The 24314-nt window shown below is 40.2% G+C and overlaps 1 protein-coding gene across 2 annotated transcripts in view; it reads right to left on the bottom strand.

Annotated features, from left to right (window-relative positions):
- The window catches only part of EXOC6B (exocyst complex component 6B), a 436117-nt gene that overhangs the window by 238114 nt on the left and 173689 nt on the right, over positions 1-24314 (bottom strand). For both annotated transcript variants that reach the window (XM_039540501.1, XM_039540502.1), the window contains exon 7: positions 5498-5674. In XM_039540501.1, coding sequence (XP_039396435.1) covers positions 5498-5674 — 177 coding nt within the window. The remainder of the gene's footprint in view (positions 1-5497; positions 5675-24314) is intronic.

Below are 24314 nucleotides of genomic sequence, written 5' to 3'. Positions count from 1 at the left end.
CTTCAAACAGCAAAGCCCACAGACTAACTTTGGGTCTTCAGCACATTTGCAGTATGGGAGAGGGAGACAGAGCCATCAGTCCCTGTAAGCAGCCCAAACCTCTCCGCCTGAAGAATACCACTGCTTGGGTTAGCTTCAATGACTGAGGATTCTAGCTGGCTTAACCTTTATAACAAATTCTTAGCTCTGAAACAGGCATACACTGACTTAAGTGACAGCTAAGGAATGTTCTGCTTTTTAGTTTTGGCCCCAAGCTTGTCCAGAATGGGCTGTATCTGTGGATACTGCTACTTGCAGATAGAAAGTTTTCATGGAAGTATGGATACACTTTTCTGTACCTCAGCAAGAAAAGAGCCACTGATCTTTTACACTGGAGTTTATAGGAAAGGCTTTATGAGAACTTTTGAGGGGGAGCCCATTACTTCTTTTTTCACAACCTTCTATTATAGCTATGCAGTACATCTCTTCAAAGTCCACATCCACTGAGGGTTAAATTTAATTTTCAATATTTAGCAAACTCATAGGCAGCCATCCTACATCTCTCTGCATACAGCAAGTAGATTTTCTTGGCCCAGAATGAGTTCACTAACCTTAAAGACGAAGCTCCGATTGCTAATAGAGGTAACTCCACTCCTTGCTTTGAACATCTGCGACATGCATCATCTAATCCAGGTGGATTTGATGGCTTTGAGGCTTTTAACCCCATGCTGAGGGTAGTACACAATGAATCATGCTGCAGATTTACTACATCATCATGTGTGGTCTAGGTGTACTTCAGTTGCCCTATGAACACCTAGACCAGGTCAATAAGGGCTGGATCTATTCTAAGCACCATCTTATCTGCATGAATAGTGCAATGCTAGAGCTCAACGAAGAGTCCTTCAAACTCAGACATTGTTCCAGCTGAGGTTATGGTGACAGCAAGACTACTTTGATTGGCTGGAAGTAAGAGAGATCTCTCACAAAAAATTAACATAGCTTTTGCTTCGATGATTTAGTTGGGTTGGGTCCTGCTTTGAGCAGGGGGTTGGACTAGATGACCTCCTGAGGTCCCTTCCAACCCTGAGATTCTATGATTTGCATAATTATTGATGGAGACAAATAAAAAAAAAAAGAGTGGTGCTCTCTGGATCACACACAGCTGATTGAGAAGTCTTCCATGAGGAACTATTAATGTTCAGATGCATGGATATATTTTTCAGTCTGCCTGCTCGAAAAATACTGAATAGAGCTGACATTTATTTGGAGCATTGTATTTTTTATTGCCATAGCCAGGCATGCTGGGTACGAGCAGAATAATCCCTTGGGCCAACCAATGCAGCATTTGGATTCCTTCTTCTGAAAGTTCTCTGACACTAGGGTGATAGGCACCAGTACAACATCTGAAGTTCAGGTTTTCTTGCCACCTTGCTATCATCCTTAGATGCAAAGTCATCCCTGGGCAAATTTAAATGCTCAAGTTCTACGACTCTAGGATAAAGACGCCATTCTCCCTGGTCTAACCCACATCTGCTCAGCCAGTCTGCCCTGATATTGAGCTTCCCATTGGCATGCGGGGAGGAAACATACCAGATTTGTTCCTCTATTAAAGGATCTGGGATCTCATCTTTCCTCTCTTTTTGGCCACCAGGTCCTTTGAATAGAGCCAGGGAGGACAGGACAGGACATGTCTTCAATCTGGAGAAAGCCAATTCACCGTGAGGGTGTGTGAGGTCTTTGCCCCTTTTGAATATGGTCTACAGAGCTTGCTCTCTCTCGCTTATCTAACTGAAGAAAGGAGAGTAAACACCAATCTATACTGGGACACATCTGATCACTGAAGGGAGGCTCTTGTGCACTAACTTCTCTCTCTGCCATTAGTTCACATTTTGCTGGGGAGGGGAGGTATGTGCTCTATTTGGACTGAGCACCCCAAGTGGGTGAAGAGTCAGAATAATCCTTGGGAGCAGAAAGGGCCTACCCTGAATGAGAAGGGTGAAGAATACTCAATCTAGCCCAGACTGAGTAATTCACAGAGGGTCTTGAAGCACGACATTAGGAGTCAGCTGCATGGGACATTTCTGAGGAATAAATCACCAACACAATATGTCCTGGCCACCAGACCTACTTCCCTGGGAAGGGAGATCCTCACTGAGGAAAGCCCAAGGGGAAACGCCCCTGTTTAATTGTGAAGACAGATGGATGAATGGCTGGAGATGAGTCCTGAGGCCTCTCACTGTCCTTCTCCAGGCTGTATCAGTGTCTGCCAGGTTGGTCTCTTTTCAAAGAGTAGCTAGAGGTCCTGGATTGGCTTTTGTGCTGAACCAGGGCTGCTGCTACAGAGGGTATCAATGGCCTTTAGTCTATCTGCCCTTACCCTACTGTTCCCTGCATGGGAAAGGGCTGTCTGACACTTCTCCTGGCTTCTTTGTCAGTGGCGCTCTGTTTTTCCTTGGGAGAGGTAAGCCTAAAACAGTCTCTCTGGGGAGAAAGTGATATGGTGCAGAAGATGCAGAGCTCCCCCTATGCACTCCACAGGGTGGAGGAAGAGAAGTGCAAGAGGAGAAAATCTTCCTTTAAGCCTATTTCCTTGGCTGCCTGTCGGCCATGGTTCCTTCTTTTTAAGGAAGCAAGGTGGCGACAACCCATCAGAGTGCATCAGGAGATGGTGGCTTCATACAAAACAAGCCAGGATTGTTTATTCACCCTTGGGGCTTTTATCCCTAAAAACAGCCAATTAGTTTGACCTGAATTTGGAAAATCCAATCCGGAATCCTGAATACCCTAAACTCAGCAGCAGGTGGTCTGATTTCCACCTGCCTGTGAGCGTGGAGACAAGAAAAACTTAGAGGGCTCTACAAGAGGAGAGGCTTTCAATGACTAACAAGTGTGACTGTCTCCAAAGCTGCAAGCAGGCTGAGGAGCCAATGTTAAGGCCTTACTGAAGAACATGGTACTAATATTTTACTCATGTACAATTCCCTAGAACATTTAATGGTTTCATTTCACTGTGCTCCCTTCCAGATGAAAACAGCGGTATCTGCACTAATAAACTATTGTTTCCTTTCCAAAGAGCCTTTTTTCCCCCCAAGTGGAAGAAATCTGATTAAGACAGTTAAAAACACTTCCTTTGCCTGCCCCTAAGGAACTGCTCTCTCCAAGGAGCTAGTGAGGAAACAACAAACAGGAGCTGCATTTTATATTCATGCTTTTTGACTCTAAGCAAACTGAATAAACTTTATTTCTTCACTTGCTTCTGACAAGGCGCCAGCTCCTGTCATTTTCATTAGCACTACCTCTGGACACACGTCTGTTTCACTACTGATTTCATCACCAAGGACAGCAACTACTCATTTCTGCTCTGCATCTTGTTTCTGCAAAGACATTAGTCCTGTTGCCAATTTAAACCAACTACCTTCCAAAAGGTATCATTAAACCAGGAACGAAAGCTTATTTACTAAGAATCTGGAAATGAAAGATCTCTTCAGTCATCCATCATTCAGCCAATGCAAGACTATTCCCTACTGTAGGTTTACTAGTGTTCTGCCAGTCTAGCATTTAATGTGCCAAGAAATGGAGCTGCCACCACTTCCTCTGAGAGGCTATTCAACTACATAATAAATCGAACTGTTGGGAAGTTTCTAAGTTCAGCCTAAATTTTCCTTTTCCTTAATTTCATCCCTGTCTCCTGATACTATAATACTAGCTTTGCTTTCCTAAGTAATTCCTCTCCCTCCTTGATATTTACAATTTGCAGATATTTGTAGGCTGCACAGGTCCTGTGCCCATTGTGGCACATTAGTCTCAAATTCTTCAGCAATATCAACCATTTTCTATAGGGCGCTGGTGTCTTATTCTGCAGCCAACTGAACATTCCACAGCAGCATGGAATGCAGACAACTATTCAAGAACATGAAGGCTGGGGGAAATCAAATATCATGTGTACATTTACAGGTTTGTGTTCATTTCCTAAAAATGCACCTTCCCTATTCATTCTCCCTATGTTTAACTTCTGCCCAATTTCTAATTTGCAGCGGGATCGAGTATTGGTGCAACATAAAAAAACCCGAGGGCCTTCCCACAGCTTTGAAGATCAGTGTATTTACCCTACCTTCTCACTGCTATGAAAGGGCTATGGCTCGGTTCTCCTTCCTGGCTGCTGCCATGCAAGATATGATGCTTGCTGATATTTATACAGAAGGGTGAGTAGGCCCAAAAAATTATCTCCTAAAAGCAAGCTTCAAATAGTCAAGCAAGACCCGGTAAAATATGAGTAAAGTGAAGTGAGACAATTCAAAAGCAAGCTGGAGATAAGTTAGGGCATAACCCCAGGTCATGTTGTAAACGTGTTTTGGTCCTATCTGGTTTATACAAGTGTTTGAGTCGAAGTGTTAATATTTTGGAAAATGCTATCTAGATTGATAGCTATTGGTATGGTATTTACGCAGATACTAATTAAGATTATGTTTAAATAGCCAATGAGAAAGAAAATATTTAATTATGATAACAGAAATATAGATATGGTAAAAGGTGGATTCAGCGTTAACTAATTAAGGGGCAATATTGTAATTAATTATAAAAAGAGTAGCAGGGTAACTTTAGATTAGGCATGCCCATCCACTGTCAAGGTCCCTTAGAGAAAGGATTATACCCATTCTCCTCATTTAGGGATCGATCATCCCTAAACACATCATTTCATCTCAGAATGTGAGTACCAGTGCAGTGTATGGTTAGTTTGTAATGCCTGTTTGCTTAACTACCTATTTTATAGTAAACAGAGTTTTTAATTTTATTACTTACTGTGTCATTCACAGTCCTCCACTAAATTATCTGTAACCAGGGACTTAGGGGTGGGGAGGCAACAGGAGATTATGCATTCCAGGAGCAAGGGCCAGAAAGATTGTATATTACGCAATACATTTTACAGTTTCTACTGGCAATAACTATTAAACTTCAATGGAGCTACACCAGCAGAGAATTTGGCTCCTAATAGGTAGAAAGAAGCAGCAAGAGATTCCAAAACATTGAAAATTCTACTATGTGGCTCAAGTTTTTAATGAACCAGAACTTTTATAATCAAGTTATTTAAGCCTCTGATCACAGAAAATGTGTTTTCATTGTCAGCCAATATATACATCAGAGCACAATTCCACAAAGGCCAAAGTATCTGTTTAATGGACTTTTTTCCTTCTTTCAAATTAAATGGCCATGGAAGACATCAGACTATGACTCCTAATAAGTGAAGGACTGGAGGAATCATCTCTAGTACAGAAAAGGGTAGTTCACTCTGTTCTCATTTAATTTTTGTCCTCTCCGCTGGATTGCCAACTGGGATGTGGTCCATAGCTCACTATGAACCATACTGAGAACCAACTACTCATTTCATATAGTCCACTAAACATTCTTCCATGATAAAAACCAATGTAGGGCAAATATGAGCGGGCAAACTGGATGTGAAATGTCCCATTTACAATCCCCTGAGCCATTCAATCTCCTGGCTTTTATATTATACACGTACCTCTTCATCGTCATCCTCATCTTCAACATCCAGGATCCCCGAATCCTGTTCAGACATGGGGCTAGTGTTTTTCACCTCCAGATCTGAGCTTGCACAGACATCTTTCTTATATTTCTTTCCACCACCTATCCTGGGATGCTGAGATACAATATTATCCAGGTTTCTTTGCTGCTGGGCCTAGAACAAAAGCAGATTTAAAAGTTACTGATGACATACATGATTTATTAGTTTGGCTCAAAAGATGTAATTGTTCAGAAAATGCTACAAATTAGACAAAAACCAAAAAAACCCCCCCCCCCCCCCACACACACACTTGATGGAACTGACAATTTATTTAACATATTTTCTAACCTAGATATTCCAAATAAGCAGAAGACTCATTTCAAAACCGCAGGTGATTATGTAATAATGCAAACAATATCATGACCGTTCACAAATCACAATTCCAAACCCATCATGCTGCCATATTGATCTATTTATAACACTGATGGAGAGATATTAGACCACAGGCCATGTGGTGACTGTCACAGGATAAATTAAAGGGCTGACTTAACTGTTGGATATGTTCCTCTATTCAACCCATGTTAACAGAAAGCCCTCCACATCTGGACCCCAGAGATTCCTGAAAGCATTTTTGTGGTACCCCAGGAGAATGTAATTGTGCACTGTTCATTTACATGATCTGTAAAGGTACTCAACCGAAATTCTCTCAGTGAGATGATAACCAGGATTCAGGACTGGAATGGATGACCCAGTAGAGATCCCTTCACAGGAAAATTGCTATATGGGTCTATGATCTTGATCCGTAGGCAGTGTTACAACCAAAGGTTTGTTTCTAGGGAACGATGTTATGCCAAAAAAGCACACATCTACTAACCTGAAACTGGGTATGGATTTTCTTTTTATTAGTGAGCGTAATATCTGTGAGAGACAGGTAAACTGCTTAGCCCCAAAGGCCAAAGTGTGTTGGAAGAGGGTTTAAATTTGAAATTCAAACCTGGGATTTTACATAGGTGTTACACTGTCCTATACACAACTGCAAAGCCTTGTTTAATCTGTCCCCCAAAAACCCCTGCCTTGCAGTAGAAGAGCTGATGCTATAGATGTGGACTGATATCTTGCTACAAGTAGAAGTATATCAAGTATTGCCTAAACATGAAAAACATGTTGAGATATACTGGACTCTCCAGAATGTCTTTCCAAAAAGCTTTTGTCCCCCCACACCCCCTTTAAAGTGCAGGTTTTCCCCCTTTCAGAAACAGATTCACCTCATATCTGCACTGACTCCCTGTGCCACCTTTAATTTCAACTGATACCTAAGTATTTAACTGCTTCTCTGAACCAGTAAAAATCCCATTGGCAACACATCACGAATGGGTAAGAAGCAAACAGAGCACTCTTATTTATTCTGAGTAACTCAATACACTGAAACTCTGGAGACAGAGGACCACAGAACCAAGGTTTCAATTGCTAGTGACAGCAAGAGTGATATGCACTCTACATTAATGCAAGAGCCATTGGAAGGGAAAGGAGACATTTAGATTATTTTTGTTTCTGGAAGGAGAGAACAGAAGGTTTCCAAAATCCAAATCTGAAGGCATATACTTTAATGAATGCATTTTGTGAAAGAGTGCATGGATGTAAACTTTCTATTGCACTGTTTCAACACCGAGCATTGCAGCAATGTGATACTGGGAGAAACAGGAAAGTGAACATGATTAGAAACCAAAAGATTAATTTAATCTATTGCCATTGCCCAAACGGAAAGAAAAATCAGGCAGCAAACAAACTATGTAAATAGTGAAAAGTAAATTAGGGGTTTAAATGTTTTGCTTTTAAACATCTAAGGTGTCAATATCACAAGTAAGAAATTTGTTTTTAAAGTATGATTTTTATTTTGACAGCATCTCTTTAATGTAAGCTCCTTTTTAACGCCTGGTTGTGCAGAAATTTTCCACAATCAGAAATAGGGTTATTTATCCATATTAGAGAGATAAGAATCTTTAAAGCCCATATAGTCACATGCTACATTACTTTATATTTGATGCACAAAATACACCAAGATCTGCTTTATGTCACAAGACTGACATACTTTTATGATGTACATATATGTAACACAATCTACTCATTCTTAATAGATAAATACAACCATTCAAATCAAAGGATTTAAAAAAAATAATCACCGTTGGCACTAAACATCATTGCGTACGAAAGTAGAATGATGGAGTTTAATGCTAAATGCCTGGGATCTACTTATTGTACTGTGCAGTAGCACAATCTTGACCTCTAGTGGTTGGAAAGCAGCAGAAAAAAATAATTAGGTTAAGCTTCAATGAGAAGAGAAAATAATGACTGGGCTGAGATGAGCAACAAACAGCAGAGAGACTCTTCTAAAGAGACCTAAGAATGAGGCTCAATGACATATTTTAGCAAGACTGTCCCAGGCAAAAAGTCTGTTCATTAGCATTGCACAAGAGAAATCTTCCCGGTCGTTGTGACACTTCAAACATGATGAACAACTGGGAAACAGAGTGGCAAATTCTGCACCAGAGTCTCTAACTCCAGAAGCTCCATTCCATATAAACCTATTGCAACATCCTATACCAAGGATTAGGACTCAAAAAGGGAAAAAGCTTTTGTTCTTTCCAGCGTTCAAGCAAGAAAGATCCTGGACTTGTTTCTGCTCTCAGATACGCCGATTCAGGCCAAAGCAACTCGTCTGAAGTGAACGAAGTTATAAAGTGAACACAACGTAAATGATACCAAATTCAAGCCTAAGGTGTCTATGAAAATCTCCCAGGTTTATAGAATCATTTTTCCTCTTGCCCTTTCTAAAAAGAGTATAAGCAAAATGTTCTCCCAATACAAAGAAACATTAGTCTTTAAAAGATCCTAAAATGGGTGGTTCAAAGAAAAATTGTATAGGAAATAAAGTAGTAACATTGGCCATGGGAGAGAGGGAAAAATAACTCAATGGAGTGAGCATGCTGGAGGTAAACGAGTTTGTACTTTCACCCTCTAAGCTTTAAAAGTATTCAATAGGTTTTAGCATGTGAAGCTGAAATACAGAATTAATGGCAAGAGAGAGCATATTACTCAAAATCTCTCTGAACAGAGATAATGTGATATTCCCTCCCACGGTGCACCACTTGGAGGTGAATTTTATTTTTATTTGGACAGAGTGCAGGTATTGATTATTTTTGTTTCTGTGCAAAGCATATTTGTTAATTAGTGAATCCTAGACAGGTCTGAACCAAAATCCCACAGCCAAACATTGTGTCTCTAACAACAGCCGCCAAACACCACAGACCTGATTATTGCTAAACCTGGGAGTTCTGAATCCAGATCTGAACTCTAGCTTTCCTGAAGTTCAGGTTGTTTGGGTTCGGCCTACTAGAGAAAAAGGAATTTTAGCAATAAATTCAAATCCAAACCCAGCTCTGAGGTTCCTAATGTGGTTTTAGTTCAGGCCAATCTTTAATAAAGAGTATTTCTCCTTGTATTCTCTGTTCTACCACTGCAGATCCATGAAAGGCAGTTAGAGGGATTCCCATGACGACTATGAGCATCTCGTCATGTAAGAAGGTGCTGTATGCTTTTATGAATTACACACAAGTCTCCGATAATAAAAAGAAAAAGCTATCCCGTGCTACATTTCCTAAAGGACTAACTCTTATGTCCCTCACTTACACCAAGAAAACAAAAATCACCACATACAAAAGTTTGAGAACCACTGGTGTAGTGTACTGGTGACCCCTTTCACATAGCAAGCCTCTGAATGCGACCCCCCTTATAAATTAAAAACACTTTTTTGTATATTTAACACCATTATAATTGCTGGAGGCAAAGCAGGGTTTGGGGTGGAGGCTGGCAGCTCGTGACCCTCCATGTAATAACCTCATAACCCCTAAGGGGTCCTGACCCCCAGTTTGAGACCCCCTACATTACACCTAATGAAAGCAACACAGCCATAGCTGATCACTATGAAGTACATTCCCTGTATTGCTATAGCGCTTGGTCTTGCTAAAACACTGATCTGATGCTATGTTAGCTTGCATTTCAGCTATGTTAAAGGCATTCTTACAGAAATGCTAAAATGAAGTTGAGAATTAGTTCACAATGCTCAGATCCTAAAAAACAGATTCTCTTAGGTCTTGTAATCTAGATGTTACACTTGAGCTCAGAAAAAAAAATTTGCTTTGTGTGTCTGTGGGGTTTTTTTTATCTTGGCAAGACACAAATTGGACTGAAGTGACCTGTAAGTGAGAAATATCAAATTTTCTCTAACTTCTGCAAACTTGAGTGAAGTCACCAAGGTTTCAGTTTCACCTTGCGTGAGAGAAAACCAGGGAGAGGCCCAGAGGAAGCTGCTATGGAGGAGTGTGAGCTTAACTGCCAAGGAACTCCGCTGCTGCCCACACCTTATACACACATGCACACACGTGAGCACATACCCTTCCTGGGCTCTGGCAGGGAGAAAGCTGTACAATATGTTTGACACTGCACATAAAGGAAGAAAAATGACCTGCATCAGAGGCACATTTGGATTTTAATGCTCTGTTTCACATAAAGGCATCTGTAGGGAGCCCAATGAAGAGGCACACGTTAGAAACCACATCAAAGCATAAGCGACACTCCAGCATGACCTCTGAAAATTGGCCTAGGGCCAAGGCGGGGGGGCCCCTCAAAAAAACCCCTTACCTTTTGGTGTGGTTTACATGAAAGCAAGTGCGTTTTTCTATTATTCTGTAAAACTGCCTCTATTACACAGAACTATCAATCTCTGTACTCTCTGCTTAATGTGACAATAAAAGAGAGGGAGGTTAAGAAACAAATGTCTGTTCACAACGCACATTAAATTTAACAATCCACGTAGTTTAAATTCCCTTTAAGCACAGTCATTTTCATCTGCTCGCAAGGCTAGTGCAGGGGCAGGCCAATTTCATTTGTGCTTACCAACAGCTGTGCAACTGACCTGATCAGGCAAACCCCAGTCCTTCTAAAAAGAGCACCTGTTGGGGGAGATGGGAACTGGATGGCTCGGGTAATGGGATACAGAGCCTACCGCCCCTAGGTAGCAGGATCAAATCTAGGTCACTAATGACCTAAATGTGTTAACCATCAGATGGCTAGTCACTGGTCTATGGTCTGAAACAGGTTGGAGGTTTCTGTTCAGTTCCACAGTTGGCAAGTGTCCAGCTAACTAAAAAACACTCACAGAACTGACACTAACAGTCCTCCTTGTTGGTAGGTTGAGAGAGACCACAGATTGAAAAGACAAGGAAAATAAGCTCTCTTCCTATTCTTAGTGCTTGTCTACACTGGGAAGCTATTGCCAAATAAGCTCGGATGTGAATTTAAAGCACAAAGCACTATTCCTCACTAAATCCCAATATGGACACACTCATTCCGCACTGATTTCCTTTTCGCAGCTTGGCTTAAATCTCTTCCAAAGTGGTCAGCTATTCTGCAATTGCCATTCTTGGCTATTTCTCCACGTCCACAAATATTTACAGGTGACATCTCCCAGCCAGAGTAGAGCAGTGTCGGGTAGTGCTAAATTCTCAATGAAGCTGTAAAAGGAAAAGGATAGTCCCCCCCCCCCCCCAAACACACACACACACACAGATCACCCTTAACTAACAGTTCATATACAAGTCTTCACATTCTGGAGTCCAGCCTTGTACTTTTAGTTTCCAGATCAAACTCCCATGAAGAGTAAGACTGCAGGTAAGTGTAACTACCTGGGAGATTTACAACGAACCAATGGGTAGGGACACGCTACGTGCCAGGCCATGCATTCCTTTATTCTTTGCCTGACAAGGCCCTAGAACATTTTCCTTTTCAAATATATCAGCAACTTTAGGAACTAACCGTTTTAAACAGCAACACACATTTTTTTTTTGATTTGCCAGCGCTGAGGGCAACGCATGTGCCTCATCTTCACTCCCATTGCTTCCACCCATCAATGAAACTGACAATGTTTACTTTAAAATAAAGAATCTAATTAGCTCTTTCCTGAGGAGATAGTAGATATGGCCCAGCAAAGAATGATTTATTATTTAAACATGGCTGAAGTATTGTTGTGGTTAGCTTTAGTGGTTTTGATTAGTTACTGAACATTTGCTGCTGTGATTGTTTTATAGACTGCTCTAATGGACTGAGATGTAGAACTTTAAAGAATATCTCTAGGAATGGAATACATATTCCTTAAAACAATATTAAAAAAGCAGACTAGCTACAGGGGAAGAAAAAAGAAAGTTAATAAAAAATGACAATGTGGCTGGCTCTCTGCCAAAGAACCATTTGAAAGTTATAAAATCACTCTCAGATCAGATCAAAGCGTGTATTATTACTGCAAGGTGTAAACTCAACACAACTTCTGTTAAGTTTCAACCAAAATCCAGTCACTTGTCAGGACGCTAAGAGTTTTTGCTTATCTGCTTTCTCAGTGCTAACTGGTTATCATGGAGCGTAATTTGTCCAAAGTAAATCTGACAAAGTTCACCGTCAGTGCAGGAAATGGGGCCCAAGAACGTGATTTTTACTTGATGCTTGGTCTTAAGAAAAAGTCTGAAAACCCTAAACCTCTGAAGAGAGAACACGCTCCAATATTTCAATGTTAACACCAAGGACAGAGTCTCCTGCAAGTTCCCACTCTCCTCTCCCCAGTAACGTGACCACCACACCCTCACCCACCCCCATTGCTGAAATCGAGATTGTGACGCTGATTCAAGTATGGTGTAATAAATGTGCACTCTTCGTGTGATAACGTAGACTGTCAGTTTCATGCTTGATCCAGTAAATCAGGAATTCTTGAGTTCTTTTCATAGCTCTGTTACTTACATCCTTCGTACCCTTGGGCAAGTGTTTTAATCTCGCTCTGCCTCATCTTACCCAGGTATAAAATATGGTTACTACTACATATATCCTCATAGGGTGTTAGAAGGATTAACTAGTTTAAGTTAGTCAGGGTTATGAACATTTAAAGCTCTTTATAACCACTGAATACAGCTAACCTGTTTTCTGGGACGCCTACTATAGTACAGTAAGTGGAGAGAATGATTCTAATAAAGATTCACTCAATTACTAGCTGTAGTCCACAGAGAATATATCCTATACTAAAATGATAAACGCTCAGCCAGGAGAAGCAATCAAGTACTATAGGTCAATATAGAATGGGGCTTAAAGAAAAACAGGTTTTTAAAAATGAGTCCTTTCTCATAGCAGCAATGGAGATTTATACCCACTGCTGATCTAACCCCAAGAACGAGCCGCCTGAATGTGTGTATCAGAAGTAACCAGGCTAATATTATGTATGTTTATCATATATACGCAGAAGGAATAGAGGAGCGGAGAATTAGAATTAGTTTTCTGCATAAATGAGCAGACCCAAAACAGTAGTGGATGCAATGCTTTATCAGGTTTCTCAGACATACGATTTAACAGGAATAGAATTTGGTTGCTCGAGAAAATTTCCTGACAATGTCAATATTCATATCTTTGATTTTTTTTTTAATCCCCAAACCTCTCATCGTTTCCTTATTACCCAAAGCAAAATAGCAGAGTGCTCAGTCAAATAACTAGGAACGTTAATCACCACTAACAATTTCGAAGTTCATAATCCAAGATGTTTCTGAGCATAAACAGCTGATGAAGTCTCCTGCTCCCTGCAATACCGTTTACTCTGCAGCAATTGTTAGTACTGTCTTTTCATAGAACACAGAGCATGCAAAAATGCACATCTTTGCTGAGATTTAATTATGGCTCAAGACATATGTGAACACGTTTTTCCTGTATCTCAGTCCCAGTTAAATTCATCAGAAGGATCAATACATAAAAATAATAAGAGCAACTAGATAATCTCAGCAAAAAAATGGTAACCAGCTCAATTATTCCTTTCACATAAAAAATGGTTAACTTGTGCCAGAATAGGGGCATGGAACAGCTTCTGAATTAGGAGAGATTAATAAAACTGGGACTTTTCAGCTTAGAAAAGAGACGACTGAGGGGGGATATGATAGAGGTCTATAAAATCATGACTGGTGTGGAGAAAGTAAATAAGGAGGTGTTATTTACTCCTCATAACACAAGATTTAGGAGTCACCAAATGCAATTAAAAGGCAGCAGGTCTAAAACAAACAAAAGGAAGTATTTCTTCACACAATTCACAGTCAACCTGTGGAACTCTTTGCCAGAGGATGTTGTGAAGGCTAAAACTATAACAAGGTTCAAAAAAGAACTAATTAAATTCATGGAGGATAGGTCCATCAATGGCTGTGAGCCAGGATGGGCAGGGATGGTGTCCCTAGCCTCTGTTTGCCAGAAGCTGGGATTGGGCGACAGGGGATGGATCACTTGATGATTCCCTGTTCTATTCATTCCCTCTGGGGCACCTGGCATTGGCCACTGGTGGAAAACAGAATACTAGGCCAGATGGACCATTGGTCTGACCAATTATGGCCGTTCTTATGTTTTTACGTAGAGATAGAGAAGCAAGGATGGGTTAAGCGCTTTCTTCTCCATAAGGAGCTATCAACAGCCTTGTAAGTATTTCTGTGTTTAAATGTGCTCCTGATGGGAGCAATGTAAAAGCCTTTTTTATTAGAACTGTTAAAAAGAAAAGCTCCAGACAGGAGGTCTGTTCTTCAGAGACTGAGGGCAATACAGTAAAATCTAAATTCAAAGGCTGAAACTCTCCCTTTAAAAGGCTACTGAGGAAACACACTGCCTCCCTTCTACAATCCTTAAGTCTTGCTGTGGTCTAAACACTCATATTATACGGTGACTACACCTAGACACTGAAACTTAGCAGCAGGCAGCCAAAGTATGACCAAGGCAATTTATTTCTCCAAAGTTAGTATTAGAAGAGAATCCCAACTCTTGGAGCAGTGCTCTTGAGACTGAAATCCTTAAACCTCAACATTCAGAGTCTTTAGGCAGTTCCACTGGAAATGGTATGTGCCAGCCCACACTGGTAAGAATTACTCCTGCCTCAATCATCTTTCTTTAGGATTGTTAGTACAACTTATGGGTTTTCCATTAAAGTTACCACTATTTAGCAATTGTAAACTTTTGAAAGAACAACCATAAGATTTTGTTCAGAGTTATGAACAACCTACATTCCCAAAGTGTTCGTAACGCTGAGTTTCTACTGTACTCTGTGTAGATATCTCCACTTGCAAATTGGGTGTATGAAGGCACAGAGGTTGAGTGACTCATCCAAGGGCCCAAAGCAAGTCTGTGACAAAGCCAGATTTAGAACTCAGCAGTTCCCAGGCCTTTGCTCTGTGGTTATTTCGATAAACTACTCCAGCCCTCAAAAAATGTTTTGCTATTTGTTAAGTTTTTCTCATATCTTGGCCACTACTGGTTTTGCTGGTTTTTTTTTTTTTTAAAGCTGCCTTTTCTCTGAGATCTTCAAAACTGCTATGCTTCGAACACCCTCTGTGTGCCTTGTCTAGGACTTCACAGATAAGTTTCCTTTCAAGATCCTGTTTTTGTTTCCATGTGTCAGTCTGGGTTTTGTTCTTTCTTTTAAAAAAAAAAGTCTGAGAAACTGGCTGAAGTCAATATTTTGCACGCCTCTCTTGGACAGTCCTGATTATCCTGGGGCAGAGAAAGATATGTCTGGATATGAGAACTATTCAAGGATGATGCCTTGAGAAGTAAAGTCATGCACAAAATGCATGAGATATTGTCTGGCCTTTCCCCAAGGCAGTCTACAAGTTTGATAAGTGAGCACGGAAGTTCTGGGAGGGAGACGTTCTTCACCATAGTTAAGTAAAAGTTCCCACAGACTCTAGATTTTGTGTCGGAGATCTTATGTGATGATCTGAGAACAGGTTCCATAGCTGGTTTTCAGATGCATCAAAGCAATCTGCAAGCTACTATGAAATTTAGCCAAAAGGATGGATAATGATCTCTTCTGGCCTCACACCATGAGAATTCAAACTTTCGCAGGATACATACTCACTAATGGCTCCTGGTATAACCTTGTTAACGTCTTTCCCTCACCTCGGCATTAGTGGTTCACCAGCTCCATGAATTGCCCAGCTGAGGCACTTTCCCAGTGTCAAGCCCATTAACAGCTCCTAGTGCCCTATTTGCACTGAATCTTAGAATCATAGGACTGGAAGGGACCTCGAGAGGTCATCTAGCCCAGTCTCCTGCACTCATGGCAGGACTAAGTATTATCTAGACCACCCCCGACAGGTGTTGGTCTAACCTGCTCTTAAAAATCTCCAGTGATGGAGATTCCACAACCTCCCTGGGCAATTTATTCCAGTGCTTAACCACCCTTGCTGCAATTTAAGCCCATTGCATCTTGTCCTATCCTCAGAGGTAAGGAGAATAATTTTTCTTCCTCCTCCTTGTAACAACCTTTTACAAGTATTTGAGAACTGTTATATCCCCTCTAAGTCTGCACTTCAGACTGTTTATGCATATTCTTTTGCTAATTGGACTCATTCTCAGTGCTTTCAGCCTCAAATCATATAATGTCAAAAGCAAGCTTCAGCTGTGTGTCAATCCACTTTTTACTGTCTTCACATCAAAAATGGATGTCTTTCTGGAAGATAAATGTTAGCCAAACAAGTTACTGGGGGCTCAAGGGGTAACTAGGTGAAACAATGGCCTGTGTTATGCAGGAGGTCATACTCAATTATCTAATAGTCCCTTCTGGCCTTCAACTCTATGAATCTACGGAAGAGGTTTATAACTCAGATTTTGTATTACGCTTATCTGAGGTGAAAAAAATATTGTATACAAAGGAGATGACAACCAGAGTAATAATAAATCGCGCACTTCTCTTTAGGCATGACAAACTTTTGGTTACAATAACTATTCCCTAATTGCTACAATAGCCATAAATTGGAAAAAATGAATTAAAAATACAGAGGAAGAAAAATAATGAGGGAAATAAGGAGCAGGCTGACTACAAGGGATGTTGAGTGGCATATTATGTTTTTTCATTTAAAAAAATTTTCACGTAGAAGCAGCTATATGAAGCTATCTGAGAGCATTTATTTTTTGTTTGGCTCATTTCTTTTCACTTAAAATCCACTAAGATTTTTAAATGAAAGGTAAAATATCCTGTTAGACACCTATTTTCTAAGCAATCATTCTGAAAGTTTAAATAATTGGGCTTTCTGAGAAGGAACACTGGGAGGAAAAATGGCAGAGCATTCGCAATGATTACTGCATTACACAGCACAAACCCATGCTCTCTCCAAACTATCCAGTCATTTAAACTTTCAAAAAACAGTCTCTTCAAGAACGTATTTGTACACTCAACATTCTGGACAACTGTCTGTCATATCAAAGGATGTTTCTAAGAGAAACTTTTTCTCTAAGTTTGTTATTGAGTATATCATTTGTACTTCAAATATTAAGGTATTTTTAATTATGCAATATTGTGAATACTCGTGGATAACTCAAGACTTGAAATTAACTCAAACTGCCCTTGTAAATTAACTTCAAATTTATCATAATTTCTCCTCATTCAAAACTTTTAACACTTGTTGAAGAATTAACCGGAGCTATTCACATTAAAAATATATGTACAGTTCACCCTCTATCCACAAGTTTCAACAATTCTCATTAAGAATTACAAAATGTAAATGCCAGAGTTATTTACTGAACATGCTCTGCCCTCTACAGGCTAATTTGGAAACAGTCTAGAGAATTATATTTAATTATTTCGACAATGCCATAAGTGTGCCTAGGTCTTCATAAATATAAGACAACATAATTCCTGTCCTGAAAAGTTAACTCTTTAATCCTGAAGAGATTTTAAAGGCTATTATATATCTGATTTATTTTCTTGTCTAGATGAGTAGTTACTTTCCTTTTCAAGTCACAAACATTTCATTAAAATATTAGAACTTGTACCATCAACAATGTGACTGAAATCTTCTACCAAAACACCTCAGCATGAAAAGTTTCTACTCATCTGGATTGAAAGCCTGGCTCCACTGAAGCCAGTGGGAATTTTGCCATTAATTTCAATGGAGCCAGGATTTCACTCCTGATGTTTAGTTTTGCGGAGTATTAAAATATGAGAGAAATATACAAAATATAAACCAGATCAGATCAGAGGCTGGGCCGAATCCAATCTATTTTACAATTCTACAGTGTCAAGTTAAATACCCTTCTTGTCCCACCTCAAATAATCCAGACTGTCATGAGAATAGTACAATTGCAAATGCAGTATACACTGATAGCAAACTGATAGAATTAAAATACTGTACTGCGATCCAAACAATGAGTAAGATCCTATCTCACAAGTATTCTAGCTACTGATCTTGCCAATACCTCCATTTTGGCTAAAACAAGAAATCAGTCCCAGCCCAAAAACATGATGTTACATTTGGCCATTTTTTACTTGTGCTAGGACTATAACAGGGTTTAAAAAGTACTTCAAAAAAGCATTACATGCAGCCATTTCAATCATTGGTATTACCTCTAACTCTTCTAAATTTAGGCATCTAAATAAAATAGCCTGATTTTCAAGTCTCCTGAGTACTTTCAGATCCCACATGACTTCCATGGTATTTGTGAGCGCTCTGTACTTTTGAAAGCTAAGGGGCCTTAATAGGAATTAAGAAACGCCATTTTGCGGCACTGAGGCATAATGTGTTTTAGCTATTTTGGTTGTCTCAGTCAAACTTGGCTGTTTCCTGCTAGTGCTATTTAAAAGATAAAAAAAGAATAATACAGTCTGAACAAAGTATTATATGCATTTCTAGTTCATAAAAACAGCTTAAAACTCATGAGAACATGACTATGCATAAAAGAAATAATCTCTACAGATTAAACACATATTGCATTCACTAACTACAAGATATTACCATATCACTTACTGCGTTTTTTTTTAAATGTAGTTATTATTCATTACCTGTACAGGACTAATGGTGAAGTAGGATTTGGGTTAAGCTGTGACAGCCCAAGATTGAGTATTTAGAACTTGGTATAGTCAGTCTTCATAGCAAAGAGCAGTGCTAGCTTGGATGTGTTGCACCCTCCCAGTTTGTGACCAATGTGTACAATAAAGCTATAGAATTTTTCTAATGCCAATAGTGTGCTAGGTCCTTTATAGGTGAACACACACATTTTCAAACCAGTGTATCTAGCCATTTTCCTAACTCATCTTTCAGCACGTAAATAAAAGTAGCCTGTTTTTCAAATCTCCTGAGTGCTTTTAGCCTCTGAATAGCTTCAGTGCTATTTGTGAGTGGCACCATGTTTTAAACATACAAAAGCAAGTACTTCTTCACAAAACATACAGTCAGCCTGTGGAACTCATTGCCAGGGGATGTTGTGAAGGCCAAAAGTATAACCGGGTTCAAAAAAGAATTAGATAATTTCATGGAGGATAGGTCCAGTAATGTCTACTAGCCCAGAAAAACAACCCAGGAAACTACAGACCAGTTAGTTTAACTTCTGTGCCAGGGAAGATAATGGAACAAGTAATTAAGGAAATCATCTGCAAACACTTGGAAGGTGGTAAGGTGATAGGGAATAGCCAGCATGGATTTGTAAGGAACAAATCGTGTCAAACCAATCTGATAGCTTTCTTTGATAGGATAACGAGTCTTGTGGATAAGGGAGAAGCGGTGGATGTGCTATACCTAGACTTTAGTAAGGCATTTGAAACTGTCTCGCATGATATTCTTATCGATACACTAGGCAAATACAACTTAGATGGGGCTACTATAAGGTGGGTGCATAACTGGCTGGATAACCATACTCAGTAGTTATTAATGGTTCCCAATCCTGCTGGAAAGGTATAATAAGTGGGGTTCCGCAGGGGTCTGTTTTGGGACCGGCTCTATTCAACATCTTCATCAACGACTTAGATGTTGGCATAGAAAGTACGCTTATTAAGTTTGCAGATGATACCAAACTGGGAGGGATTGCAACTGCTTTGGAGGACAGAGTCATAATTCAAAATGATCTGGACAAATTGGAGAAATGGTCTGAGGTAAACTGGATGAAGTTTAATAAAGACAAATGCAAAGTGCTCCACTTAGGAAGGAACAATCAGTTTCACACATACAGAATGGGAAGAGACTGTCTAGGAAGGAGTACGGCAGCAAGGGATCTAGGGGTTATAGTGGACCACAAGCTAAATATGAGTCAACAGTGTGATGCTGTTGCAAAAAAAGCAAACGTGATTCTGAGATGCATTAACAGGTGTGTTGTGAGCAAGACACGAGAAGTCATTCTTCCGCTCTACTCTGCGCTGGTTAGGCCTCAACTGGAGTATTGTGTCCAGTTCTGGGCACCGCATTTCAAGAAAGATGTGGAGAAATTGGAGAGGGTCCAGAGAAGAGCAACAAGAGTGATTAAAGGTCTTGAGAACATGACCTACGAAGGAAGGCTGAAAGAATTGGGTTTGTTTAGTTTGGAAAAGAGAAGACTGAGAGGGGACATGATAGCAGTTTTCAGGTATCTAAAAGGGTGTCCTCAGGAGGAGGGAGAAAACTTGTTCACCTTAGCCTCTAATGATAGAACAAGAAGCAATGGGCTTAAACTGCAGCAAGGGAGATTTAGGTTGGACATTAGGAAAAAGTTTCTAACTGTCAGGGTGGTTAAACACTGGAATAAATTGCCTAGGGAGGTTGTGGAATCTCCATCTCTGGAGATATTTAAGAGTAGGTTAGATAAATGTCTATCAGGGATGGTCTAGACAGTATTTGGTCCTGCCATGAGGGCAGGGGACTGAACTCGATGACCTCTCGAGGTCCCTTCCAGTCCTAGAGACTATGAATCTATAAGATGGTCGGGGACGCAACCCCATCCTCTGGGTGTCCCTAGCCTCTGACTGCCAGAAGCTGGGAGTGGGTGAAAGGGGATGCATCACTTGATAGTTGTCCTGTTCTGTTCATTCCCTCTGATGCTCCTGGCATTGGCCACTGTCAGAAGACAGGATACTGGTCTGACCCAGTATGGCCATTCTTATTTTGAGTGCTCAGCACTTCTGAAAGTCCGGCTGTTTATATTAGGGATTCAGAAACATCATTCTGGGACACTGGTTTTGAAAATGTTGGCTGATGTGTATGCCCCAAAAAGGGTTCAAGTCACTCATTCACTATGGTTTTGACTGGTTGACGTACTGCAGTAGCCTAACTGACTGCGGACACCATGTAACCATCTGAACCCAGTGGAGACTGGTTTTCTGTTGAATTTCACTTGAATTCAACGACATCATCATAAAGCATTTATAAATTAGCAGTACAATCCCTTCATGGTAGAATATGGCATAGAGGGCAGGAACTCAGCCTGGAAGCATTTTTCAAAACTTACATTTCACAAGAAAAAAGATCTGCATTAAAAAAAATTATATAAAAGAGGGGAAAAAAGACAATTCGTTTCAGATGTGGTGTGGTTTTTCGTTTTGTTTTTCACATTTGTAAAGCTCAGACAATGGTTTAGATTTAAAGAATTAAATTTAAAACCTAATTTGATCATCAAAACAGTTTCATGTTTGATGCTATTGAAGAAAATCTTCAGTGGACAATATATGAAACAAGAAAAGTAAGTTTTGGTTTTTTTGTACCCCTTGCATGCACACTTCCAAGATTAACTCAAATGGCTCAGAATCTTACACTGCCCCCTCAGGATGCTGGAACAATTTATATAGTGGGGGTGCTGACAGCCATTCAACCAAACAGTAAACCCTGTATATAATGGAAACCACTTCAAGCCAGGGGGTGCAGTCTCACCACCAGCACCTCTAGTTCCAGCACCTATGTACCCCCTTTGCACAGAACGCACAGGCTTTAGTCTCCCAAAAACTAAACCTTCCTTCCTTAAAAGCCATATTCAGAAAGCCTTCCAATATACTGATCCCTCAACGATCACTACACCATCTCACACTGAACTGCTCATCTTGTTTATCATGCTTGCCTGAGTTAGACTAAGTTCCTCAAGAAGACCCTGTCTTTCAGTGTCCTTTATAAGTGGCAGACACCTCATGTGCTGTATAATCACGCTATAGTTAATAATACTTGGCATTTACATAGTACCTTTCACCCAAGAATCTCAAACTTATGCTGGTGAAAGACACAAGCTTCCGAGCTACACAGAGCTTGTCTCTCTCACCAACAGAAGTTGGGACAAAAAAGATATTGCTTCACCCGCCTTGTCTCTATCATTAATTTTAGTCTAAATTTGACTTTAACTTCCAAATCTATAGTTTTAAATATAAATTGGCATTACTTAGTGAGATGGACGGCCATGTTACCTAGTGGTCAGCAAAGGGACTGGAGTTTCGGAGATGAGGGGTCTATTTCCCACTATATCGCTGGCTCATTCGGACATCTGAGGGAACTGGGGTTATTTAGTCTGCAGAAGAGAAGAGTGAGGGGGGATTTGATAGCAGCCTTCAACTACCTCAAAGGGGGGTTCCAAAGAGCATGGAGCTAGGCTGTTCTCAGTGGTGACAGATGACAGAACAAGAAGCAATGGTATCAAGTTGCAGTGGGGAGGTCTAGGTTGGATATTAGAAAAAACTATTTCACTAGAAGCGTGGTGAAGCACTGGAATGGGTTTACCCAGGAAGATGGTGGAATCTCCATCCTTAGAGGTTTTTAAGGCCTGGCTTGACAAAGCCTTGGCTGAGATGATTTAGTTGGTGTTGGACCTGCTTTGAGAAGGGGATTAGACTAGATGACCTCCTGAGGTCTCTTCCAACCCTAATATTCTATGATCTTAGGCCAATCATTCAGCACCTATGTGTTTTTGTCTTCATGGATGAAATCCTGGCCCTACTGAAGTCAATGGGAGTATTTCTTCAGAAGAACTCTGTATCGCTCAAAAGCTGGTCTCTCTCACCAACAGAAGTTGGTCCAAGAAAAGGTATTACCTCTCCCGCCTTGTCTCTCTGATATCCTGGGACCACCACAGATATAACACCACTGTAGCCAAAATCAACAACAGCTTTCACAGAAAATGCAACTTTAAAATTAGCATCTCCTTGGACTTCTCTATAGTAAAAATTTTATAACCCTTCTACATGTGGTACTCAGCTATAAAACACGTTAGTGGGAATAATGCCCTTAACTACATTTCATTGTATATAGTAATGTTTCATGATTGGCAAAGATACCATGGTTCCTATTACTAACTTTTTTCCATTTCAAATTTACTAGCTAATTTTATGGAAACAAATAAAGGAACCTGCATATTATAGATGCAATAATGACAAAAGCATAACTCTAAAAGAACCACAAGACAAATCTCTCACCCTTTTTCCTCCCCCCCTTCCAATTTTAATTTATATACTATAAAAACCAGTGTCTTTCAGCTGTGCTGTGGACCCTCCCTTAGTCCCCTCCAGTAGCTCCCCTTCTAGCAACTGGCACATGTGCAGCCCAGCTGTACACGTCTAACACGCAGGTGCTGGATTCTATACTGCTGGATAGTATTTTGAAAGGTAGTGGGGGCATTTACTCTCAATTCTTTCACAGGCAAGTCCACCAGTGTTGATAAATAAGAAAACAAAACAAAAAAAAATTAAAAAAAATAAGTCAAAGCATCACAACACAGTGTTAACAGGGGAAGTTGGAAGGTCACATTTAGACATGGTTTAAGCAGTTGCACCTGTAACTGACATTAATGGCTTGCACCTGCTTTTCTCAAGGTGTGAATTTGGCCTAGAGAAAGCTTTGGTGATCCATTTTGTTATTGTATCAGAACAAAAACCGGGGAGGGATGCTGAAAGGACAATACCATATCACCACCGTCTTTTTGGAATGAGGAGAAAAATGAGTTCTTGCTAGACATCAACCCACCATAAAGGCCTTTCCCAATACCTATGAACATTCTTTACATCAGTAAAAATGGTAGATTGAGTTTGCCTAGTTAGTCATGCTTTATTTCAGGATAACATAGAAATCCCAAGTCCATCTATGTACTTCAGAGCACTCAGAAGTGGAACAGGTTCACCAACATTTTAAAACTGAGGACAATTTGGCTGTTACTTTACTGCTGAACTCTTTTGCACTCCATGAAGTTCCAGGAAAACATTCCTGTTCACAAAATTAATCTGGTCCGCACATGGGATCTGGATAAAATGAGGTGGTGGTAGAAGACAAAAACACGACCGTCAGCATGTTGTTTATAGGAACATCTTCAGTGATGTAAGTCTACATGGGGGGTGGGGGAAGTGTGTTGTCAATTCTAACCCTGGGACATGAATCAAGACAACATGTTGTCAATACGTTCGTTTTTCAAATGTTCCACTTACTCTGGAGTCTCAGGACTGCTACGTAACTATGTTTTAAGTGACTCCTGCACCAATTTCTTTGCTTTTCACTTCATCTTGTTTTCCCGGGAGAGGCATAGATGGCAAGCTATAGGAACAGTTATGTCAGTTCATCTTTCTTATTTGCCCATTATTTTCCTTGAACCTCTATTTGTCTCACATGTACTTTTCCAACAGTCATTCTCAGGCACCTAACCTTCTTCAATTCACACTTCTCTGGAAGCCAACACACGAGTTGTCATATTTCTTTGATCAGTAAAGAAATAAAAATACATATGAATTTGAAAAGCTGAGGGGCAGGGTTAAGTGTCCTTGGTCAGCCCAGGAGGCAGACATCCTGTGAATAGATACACTATGAGCAGTGGTATTGCCTAAAGACTTGTGTGAAGGGACCATCAATTTTCATGACCAGTCATTCACAGTTTTATTTCCTGCTGAGACTGACAAAAAAGGATGCTAATTAGTACCGATTCAACTTGTGAATTTTGTGATATGAATACCTAGGATTTAGACACCAATAGCTAGCTAAGCAAAGTGACAGTACAT

This window comes from Mauremys reevesii, linkage group 5 (assembly GCF_016161935.1).
Source record: "Mauremys reevesii isolate NIE-2019 linkage group 5, ASM1616193v1, whole genome shotgun sequence".
NCBI lineage: Eukaryota > Metazoa > Chordata > Testudines > Geoemydidae > Mauremys > Mauremys reevesii.
Note: the sequence above shows the minus strand (reverse complement) of the source record. Positions and strands in the feature narration are given on the sequence as shown.